General features: G+C 47.2%; 1 protein-coding gene across 2 annotated transcripts in view; it reads right to left on the minus strand.

The window, feature by feature from the left end:
• The window catches only part of LOC111159074 (coiled-coil-helix-coiled-coil-helix domain containing 6), a 244,275-nt gene that overhangs the window by 209,911 nt on the left and 24,088 nt on the right, over window positions 1–10,276 (minus strand). For both annotated transcript variants that reach the window (XM_022521457.1, XM_022521458.1), the window contains exons 3-4: window positions 9,523–9,595; window positions 7,365–7,509 (exon numbers count right to left, since the gene is read on the minus strand). In XM_022521457.1, the coding sequence (XP_022377165.1) occupies window positions 7,365–7,509; window positions 9,523–9,595 (218 nt within the window). The remainder of the gene's footprint in view (window positions 1–7,364; window positions 7,510–9,522; window positions 9,596–10,276) is intronic.

Below are 10,276 nucleotides of genomic sequence, written 5' to 3' on the forward strand. Positions count from 1 at the left end.
GAGGAAGAATGTGTTTTTACATTTTTTAGAGCTGTAAAAACAACAACAGCAAAGAATGTGTGACAGAGACCATATGTGGCCCTGCAAAGTCTAAAATATTTACTATGTGGCTCTTTACAGAGAAAGTTTGTCAACCCCTGATCTAATCTAGAGGGAAAAAAAAAAAACAGCAAGATTTAGGAAAGCAAGGAAAGGGGCCATGGATGGCAGACTCTTTTGTTTTATTTTGTTTTTTGTTTTTTTTTTCAGATTATCGATCTTACCAGCCATCTAGGCTAACAAATCCACCTCCAAAGGAATTTAAGATCTCTGTCTGTAGCTCAAATTGGAGGAGGCATAAGGACAAGGCCACCAGAGTCCCCAGGCCACTAATGCTCTAAAACAGCCATGCCAAACAGCTGCTCCCAGGTGTCAGGTCTCCTCAGCTGCAGGTCAAGTAGAGAACTTCCTGACCACCCTGCCTGAGGCACCAGGCCCACCCTCTGCCTTCTTCAATGCAAGTTAAACCCCAAGTGTGGGAAGTCTCTGACTAGGAGTCATGTAAACTAGCTGACTCCAAGATGTCATCAGAGTGAGAGGCTGTTTTGTTTTGATTTATTATTTGAAAAGGTCAGACCTGTGAACTGCTATGTGGAGAAGGCTGACATGGGTACATGCTTCCACCTACTCACAATGGGGCACAGCAAGGAGGCTTCCAGGAGCCAGACAAGGACGCTGTACAGAAGTCTCCAGGGGCGCCTGGGTTGCTCAGTCTGTTAAGCGTCTGACTTTGGCTCAGGTTGCGATCGCAGGGTCTTCAAATCAAGCTGAGTTGGGCTCTATGCTCAGCAGGGAGTCTACTCTTCCTCTGCCTCCCCCCCCCATTCCTGCTCACTCACTCTCTCTCTCTCTCTCCCCCTACATCTCTTTCTCAGATAAATAAAATGTTAAAAAAAAAAACAAAAACAAAAAACAGTCTCCGAAGCAGGAAGCCCTGTCCACGCCCTTCAGCCACTGGAGCTCTAGCTAGCCATGGTTTCCTAACCATCCACGCACATCTATAATTGACTGAAGACCCAGTTCCTCTCCTTGAGGAGCTTATAATCTGAGGAATGAGACTCACAAAGATGTAGGAGGGGAGAACTAGGAAGAAAGGCTATAGCTGTAACCCATTTCACTCAGGATTTCAGAAAATTACAACTCAAAACCTTCTGAATCCATCATGTTCCTTAAATCCTGACTGCAGACTCCATAGAGCTAAGGTGGCAGCTTCTTGGAGCACGGAAACAATGAGAAGAGGGCGTGGGAGATCAAACCTCCCCTGCAGACTAGAGAGCAGAGCAGGACAGCCACTCTTCCTATCTATTTATTTTATTTTATTTTATTTTATTATGTTAGTCACCCTACAGCACATCATTAGTTTTTGATGTAGTGTTCCATGATTCATTGTTTGTGTATAACACCCAGTGCTCCATGCAATATGTGCTCTTCCTAATACCCATCACCAGGCTCATCCATACACCCACTCCCTCTCCCTCTAAAAGCCACAGATTACTTCCCAGAGTCCATAGTCTCTCATGGTTCATCTTGCCCCCGATTTCTTCCTTGTCATTTTTCTCTTCCTTCTCCTAATGTCCTCCATCCTATTCCTTATGTTCCACAAATAAGTGGAAACCACGTGATGATTGTCTTTCTCTGCTTGACTTACTTCATTTAACATAATCTTCTCCAGTTCCATCCATGTTGATGCAAGTGTTGGATATTCATCCTTTCTGATGGCCGAGTGATATTCCATTGTATATATGGACCACATCTTCTTTACCCATTCATCTCAGTTCTTTCCACTGTTTGGCTATCGTGGACATTGCTTCTATGAACATTGGGGTGCATATGGCCCTTTTCTTTTACTACATCTGTATTTTGGGGGTAAATACTCAGTAGTGCAACACTCTTGTTGTGCAAGTCCTTAGATCAGGCAGGCACACCCAGGTGGACAAGCACTTATGGCATCTGGCCAGTGGCAGGATTTGGTTCCCAATTCTTCATCTGCCATTTCAGACCTTCCCCGTGGTCGCGGTCCAGTAGAAGAAAAGCTCTCTCTTCTTGTGCATCTCTTTCGAGGCATTAGAAAACCCTCCCCCAAAGATCACCATCAGACCTACAGAATTTCATCCCAGGCTCACACCTGCCTGCCACACTACACACCCCTAGACCATAGCCAAATGGCTTGTCCCAACCTGCCCTCAGCTTCAGCTTGGGCTGCATCCTTCATCAGAAACACCCTTTCTGGAAAAAAAAAAAAAAAGAGAGAGAGAGAAAGAAAGAAGAAAAGACTTTCTCAGCCTTCTGCACCTGGTGAGCCATCTCCTCAGTCTTTGAGATCCAGCCTAGGGGTCACCTCCCCTCAGAAGATTTTCCCACCCTGCCAGGAAGAGGCTGTTGTCACAGTCTCCTTCCTCCTCTACTATCTTCCTATCCCTTTGGTCTGACCGTGACACTGTCCAGTCACTTCTGAGAATACTTACCTCCCCCAATGAACAGAGCTTCTCAAGAACAGAAGCTGTTTCTCATTTGTTTCCATTTACCAAGAAGTGAACCCAGTGCCTAACATAATAGGCATTCAGAGAATATAGAGAGAAAATAATGAAGAATTGCTCACCAAGAAAGAAATAAAATCAAGTTTTTGCTTTCCATCAGGTGTACGTACTTCAATCTCATTTCTAATGTGTCAGGAATCCCAACAGGCAAGGTCATAAATCTCATTCTCCCCTAAAGTAAAGCTCTGCCCATCAGAAGACCCAGCCCCAGAAACCACTCTGTTCTTACTTCTCTCTAGAACATCTGGGACTCCAAACTTCCTCCCCCAACTCAGAGGAATGCATACGTTACTTACACAGGCTCCACTGAAACAAAGGGCCTTCACCCCAATTATATCTGGGGTTCTACCAGTCTGCAAGTGTCATACTCAAAAAACAGCCCACCACTGCACTAGATAGGAAACAGAGACACTTTTGTCATCAGAAGTAGATTATAAAAATTATTACCTTTCCTTGTCATTAGCTTTATTAACTTTTCCCAATAATGAGCTGAATCATTCCCTCATGCAGGAGAGGATTAGAAAATCAATATTGTCAAAGAAAGGGCAGAAGAGCACATTAAATGTCAAATTGCACTCAGCACACTCGGGGAAAAGTTCTTCAGACAAGGCTACAGGTGTGAGGGTGCAGGGCTTGAGGACACCCGCCAGACAGAGGCGGCACCAAGGAGAAGCAGGCAGCTGGCTCATAGAGCCAGAGACCACGCCATGTCCGCCCCGGGAACCAGCCTGGCCCCAAGGCCAGGAGAATGTGCTGCAATCCAAACACTAGGGCTCCTTCAATCTGCGCATATGGAAGGCTCAGATGAGGAAAGAAAATTCCCTATGCTTCTGTTCAGGTTCTTTCTCCATCTTTTTCCTTTTATTTAAATCCTCCAAAGCACACGTACAGTTTTGACATTATCTCCACTAAAAGGCCCTGCCAGCCACAACAACCAAAGGGGAAAGGGTGGCTACAGTATGGCTCAGCATCGAGGTGAGTGCCTCAAGCCCCTGCTGACCTACAGAGAGGGCCTGGAACTGGCTTCCCTTCTCCTCTGTCCACACTGACAGCTGAAGCCTTCAAAACCAGGCTCACGTATTTCTTTGCATCTGCTGCAGCACCAAGTAACAGAAATCAACTCCAGCTAACGCAGGCAAAGGAAAGTTGACATCTGATCACTAGCAGATGCTTCAGTCCTCAAGAAGGCAGAGGACCAGACTTGAAACGGATGGGTACAGTGAAGGTGTGGGAGATGGCCTCACTGCATGAAGATCCTGACCAGGAGGCCTCAGCTGCAGTGCACAGTCCTACCCCCGCCTCTTCTCTCACTCAGAACGAAAGTCCCCAGAGAAAGGATTTGACTAGCTGCCCTCGGGCCCTGGCACTGGGATTGCAATCCCAACAAGACAATGCACAAGAAGAGACAGGAAAATTCCCAAAAGGAAACGGAACACCGACCGCAAGGACAGATGGATGCTGAACAGTCAAAAATGGGAACACCCAGAAAAGTTGTTAATAACATTTCCAAAATGAAGGAAGTCACTTGCTTCACTCTTCCCTAAAAACTCAGGTTCTGGAGAACACTATCCATCCAGAAATTTGGGGAGGAGGGAATCAAATAAAGATGGATTTTCTGTATTCTAAAGTTACCCTTTGTTAAAATAGAAAACCCACACAGCTGTAGTGAGGTCATTTAAGTCCCCTTCTGACTCTAAAGGTTCTCCTCCAAGGACAGACAGTCTTGAGGAGGCAGGATCCAACCTTCTCCTTCACAGGTGGAAGAGAGGAAGCTGTGAATTCCCTTTCATTGTAATTAACACGTTCCAGGTGAGAAAGAAGAAACACCACTCCTGTAGGCTGCCATTTTCCATGCTAGGTGACTGCCCCAGGAGGCCAGCTTGGTTTGCTCATGCCGTATTGCTTAACCCTTCACCTCCAGAACCAGGGTCCTTTCCACTTGGTTGTCAGGCTCCCTGCAGAGGGGTGACAACCACCTGCCCCACAGAGACTAACCGCCAGCACCCCTAAAACCACATCCTCACCCCAGTTTCTCTCTGCACCAACTGACTCTTCACCAGGATGCCACAGAGTTCTAGAAACACCAGTCAGATCACATAATCGCCATTCATATGGTCTCCAGGACTCTTCCAAGGTTTCATAGTCACAGCGGGCTATCTTGTGGGTCAAGTCTGCAAGGTGTCCAAGGTCTTCTACAAGGTGGCTTCATGCCTCAGTCACCTGTCTCACTATGTCAGGTCACCGCCTCCACACCCACCCATCTCCCCCCAACTGCTCCCTCAGTGGGAGGGGCCCCAGCCATATACCTCAAGGCTTAGGTCAAAGGTATGTCTTCCTCCAGCAGTTGACACCACCACCTTTGCATTCCTAAGCACATCGTGTTTACCTTGGCTTCATGTCTACTGAAACTGATGTGGCCTTTTTCTAAGTTTTTGGTTTAAGTCTGTCTACCGCACTGGAGTGTCAATTTCCCAAGGGTGAGGCTCCTGTATTGCTCGTACTCCCCAGAGGGCCTAGCTCAACCAACATGTGTTGTATACCCACCGAAGCTTTCAACCTCTGTGCAAAGGCCTTCCTCCCAGCCACCACCCAGGGCACAGTCCAGTAACTCACGTGGTCTGCACCTTCCTTCTGTGAAGCACAGATTATACCAGACCACCCACCTTAGGCAGGTCAAGGCTGCTGCTGTCTCCCAGCCCATGACCTTCGAAGCAGATGACATTAGATGCTGCTACAGCCATTCTTCTTACCCCCTATCCTGCCCACCTCCATTCCTTGCTGTGATATCATGATTTATAATAAGAACTAAATATTTAGTCTTTACTGTTACTGGCACAGAGCTCCTAAAACCCTTGGGATTTCCTAAGTGATGACAGAGATAAAGATATCTTTTTTTTATGGTAATGAGATGACTTTTGGACCACAGGGAAGGATGAGGACTAGTTACCAATGGAGCCAACCACATGATTAGAGAGTTGGAACCTTCAGTCTTACCCCTGAGCTCCAGCGAGCGGAGAGGGGCTGAAGGTTGAGTTCAATCACTAGTGCCAGTGACTGAATCAGTCATGGCTAGGTAATGAAGCTTCATCCCAGTTTCACCCCAAAACAACTGGATTTGAAGAGCTTCCAGGTGGGCAAGCACATAGAGGTTCTGGGGGAGTGGTACGCTGGCACAGGACTTGGGAGCTCTGCACCCTGTCCCCACATAGCGTGCCCTGTGGCTCTCTCCCATCTGGCTGTTCCTGAGTTAAATCCTTTCATAATCCTTTTTTTTTTTTTAAGATTTTATTTATTTATTTGACAGATAGAGATCACAAGTAGGCAGAGAGGCAGGCAGAGAGAGAGGAGGAAGCAGGCTCCCTGCCTAGCAGAGAGCCCAATGTGGGGCTCAATCCCAGGACCCCGAGACCATGACCTGAGCCGAAGGTAGAGGCTTTAACCCACTGAGCCACCCAGGTGCCCCTCATAATCCTTTTAGTAAGTTAAAGGTTTCTGAATTCTGTGAGTCACTCTAGCAAATCAGTCAAACGAGGGGATCATGGGAACCTCTGATTCACAACCAGTCAGGCAGAAGCACAGGTGACAACATGGCCTTGAATGGATTCTGAAGTGTGGGGAGAGGGAAGTCTTGTGCCCTAAGCCCTTACCCTGTGGAGTCTCAGGAAGAAGTTGAATTGGAGGACACCCAGCTGGTGTCAGAGAGTTTCTTGGATGTGTGGGGGTCTTCCCACATGGAAATGGAATGGGGAGAATTATTACTATCAGCCCTACTTCTATCTAGATGCCCACCCTCTCCCCAGTGGGACTAGAAAAGAGCCCCAGCTCCAGTCAGTAGAGCCCTCCCTGTTCCCTCTGTGGAGGACTGGCTGAGCCATGCGCCCCTGGTGCAGTTCAGACCACGGCCATGTAAGAGGCCTTCAGCTGAGGGCTTCTGGGAAAGTTCTCTCTTCTTCTGCTGCATGTGTCCCTGTCTACATAAGACCTGGCAGGATGTGGGGGCAGCTGTCGTTGACCTGTGGGGATGTCTAGCCGGAGTACACCCTGGCACACTGAAGATGGCAGAGCAGAAGGAGAACAGGGGTCCATGATGACGCCAGTGAGCTGCTAAATTAGTCAAGCCTGGGGCATTTCTAGACTCCTGGGAGTATGACATAAAGCTTTCATTCACAGCAGAAAGAATCCTAATAGTCTCCTATCAATTAAATGCATTAATAACAATAACAGCGATAACAGTGAGTTTTTATAATCTGCCAGGTCCATGCTAAGCCCAGGACAGTTACTATCTCGCCCTACCCCTGGGGCAATCCTATGTGCAAACATCATGATCCTCAACCGGGGCTCACAGACACTGAAGGATGGGGCCGAGCGGCAAGCAGGGAGCTAGGATTCATACCCAGGCTGCCTACCTTTGAAAGATCGTGTTCTCCATCTCATTATTGCACGCCCTCAAGCCCCTAGAACTCTCCCTTCACACCATCCTGGCACATATACCACTGACAATTGTGAATTTTCAGAGAGCGGGACCGGACTGCTCAATGATCCAGCCCTCACTATACAACCTAGTGTTCCAGAGACTGAAAATACAGGCCAGAGGTAGCAAATCAAGTCAAGTCAGTGGCAGAGTCAGGGCTATAAGAACTCAAGCCCTTGGCTTCCCCAGAAAGACACCCTTTCCACAAAGGTGGAGCTAGGCCCCAGAGCTTCAGAGAGATCAGGCCTCAGAGCCTAACCTCTGCCTCCCAGAGCCGCTCGAGCACAAAAGGCCAGCTCAGGAAGATCTGTACTCACCAGCTGGGTTGACTTCTGCTTCTCCTGGTCAACGCTGCCTTCCCCACGCTTCACGGATACACTCCTGTGCTTTGTGGCTGCCTCTCTTTCCCTCGTTACCACCTGGAATAGCTCTTCCTGGACCTTGGCCTGCTCCTGTTTATACCTGTGCCAGAAGAGAGATAGAGGAAAGCAGATGCAGATGGCCTGACTGGCAGAAGGTAGCCAAGAAAAGGTCTGCATACTTACTTCAGCTGGCAGGGGTTGGGGATCTGTGGGCCAGGGGAGCTCTGAAGCCAGTGGGAGAGGCTCAGGCATCAGCGATAGTCCCTAGGCAAGGGGATAAAGTGACTCGCTCTCAGCCAGGACAATACAGATTAGGAAAAGAAGGAAACCTGACCATCAGATGAGGAATCAGACAGCCATATGCCAAATGAGAGATTCTCAGGGCACAGGTTCAATCCTGGGCTAACCACTCCTATATAGTGGACAGGTGAGGTGGGAAGCCCTACATTCTTCTGCCTCCCCTTGAAAGCTTGAACAGTTTAGATGACAGCAGTCTTTTGTTTGGAACATTTAACTCTTCATCCTGAATGTATTCCTACCCTCTGACCTATTTCTGGGCATTCTGCCTAGTAAAATAATCCTAAAGACAGAAAAAGGTTATTAGTACCAAGATGCTCTTAGAAGAGTTATTTATTATAGTGTAGAAGAACACAAACAACTTAAATGTCCACCATCAAGGTCAAGTTAAAGAACATATGGTACAAAAGTGCAATGGTATATTACGTTAACATTAGACCAATATATTCTTAGATTTGTCAATAGCCTGAATCTAAAAATTGAGGACCAATAAATAACACTTTTAGAAATAAAAATGTTTATAAAGCAGGTGTAACAAATGGAAAATAACTGTGAAAATAACAAGATACAAAATTATATGTAACTTTGAAAAAATAATCCTGAACTAGGGGGAAGAAGATATTGGGGGAAAAAACTCCAAAATATTAACAGGGGTTATTCAGAATCTATGGGTGATGTTTCCATTTTATATATTTCCCAAGTCTTTCATTAGCATGTGTTAGTTGAACTTTTTTTAAATATTTAGACGTTAAAAAAAAAAAAAAGATTCAGGTTAGTTATTCTTGGAGAGGCCCCCTAGGATAAGAGAGGGGAAATTCTTAGAATGTGGGCTTCAGTCCATGACTATGGAACACACCCAGCTCGGCTGACCTAATTGAGGGAGCCACCCAACTGTGGCTGACACTGGGCCCCCTAGGCTGCCAGTGTCCTAAAGGGTAGAGAGGAAGTCTGTCAACGACAACTACAGTTAACATTCACTGGGAACTCTCCCAGGCGCTGGGCTTAGGTGCTTACTATGCATTAACATATTTAATCAGGACAATACCCCCATCAAGGAAGTATACTCCAACTATGCCCTCTCAGAGGCCTAGAGAAATGCAGTGGCTTTCCAGAGTCACAGAACTAGTGCGGGGCATAATCAAGGTTCACACTGCATTCTGAGGACCTCTGTGCCTCAGGGAGTGGGACGCAGGTCCCTGTTCAGAGGTGTCGCCAGCTCTCTGTGGGTGTGGCCTACGCCAATGGGAAGTCACCAACACTCTGGAGCCAGTCCATCTAGGCAACTAGTTAGAATTGTGAAGGCTCTTTTTCTTCTTATCCCTAAAAACATGCCAGCATGCATACATAGACACAGAAGGTCCAGACACTCAGCTACTTAGTCTAGCTTTTTAAAGTGAATTTTTGGGGGGATGGGGTAACTGGGTGATAGGCATTAAGGAGGGCATGTGCTGAAATGAGCACTGGGTGTTTTATGCAACTGATGAATCACTAAACTCTACCTCTGAAACTAATAATATACTATATGTTAATTAATTGAATTTAAAGAAAATAAAATTTTTTTAAAGTAAAAAAAAAATTAAAATAAAGTGAGTTTTTAAGAACATCAGCAGTCAACCCTTCCAGGCCACTTTTGGTGTTTCTTCATGTTTAAACCAGGACCAGTGCCACCTGGACTAAAGGATTCTTATGCAATTTCAATAAGACAAAATATATGAGACAAACCCTTGAGCCTTCAGGCAAGGAAGGGTATCTGGTGAGGAGAGAGCATTCAGTCAGAGCACAGGGCCAGGGCTGAGCAGATACGTGGGCTTATTACCTCTTGAGGAAATCCTCCTCCACCCCAGAGGACTGCCGGCCACCACCATACTCAGACCTGGGCAGTTTGGAGTCTGCAAAGAGATGAGAAGCAAAAGCCAGTTAGCAGCACCCTAAGGTCCATGAAGGATGGTGGTCATCTGGGAAAGGGCTCAGGAGTGCAGCCCCCTGGATGGATGTACCCCACAGACAGACACAGAACACACCGTTGACCCAGCCAGTCTAAAGGAGCACAGCCCGAAGGCCTGTCTGCTCCCTCCTTCTGCACCGGGACTGCTCACTGCATGGGGCAGGCAGCAGGCACGGCCACTTGAGTGTGGTGTTCCCAATCCATCACTCCTCACTTCACAATGACTTGGAATCTAGGTCATCTCCCTAACACAGGCCTGGGAGGGATGAGGGAACCCACTGCTCTGCTTTATGTTCTAAGGACAGCCTCCAAAGTCTCATTTTGGCAGTGGGGGTAGGGGGGGGGGGGGGGGGGTCTCCTTAAATGTTTCCCTTAGGAGCCCATTCTACAGATTTTTAACCCTGAATGTGGCAAACGCCTCATATTAATGACACTTCATCCATCACTTGACTTGCATCACCTCTAATATTTTTTTTAAAGATTTTATTTATTGGGGTGCCTGGGTGGCTCAGTGGGTTACAGCCTCTGCCTTCGGCTCAGGTCATGATCTCAGGGTCCTGGGATCGAGCCCCGCATCGGGCTCTCTGCTTAGCGGGGAGCCTGCTTCCTCCTCTCTCTCTACCTG

Source organism: Enhydra lutris, unplaced genomic scaffold (genome assembly GCF_002288905.1).
Source record: "Enhydra lutris kenyoni isolate GAN:26980312 unplaced genomic scaffold, ASM228890v2 scaffoldscaffold66, whole genome shotgun sequence".
NCBI lineage: Eukaryota > Metazoa > Chordata > Mammalia > Carnivora > Mustelidae > Enhydra > Enhydra lutris.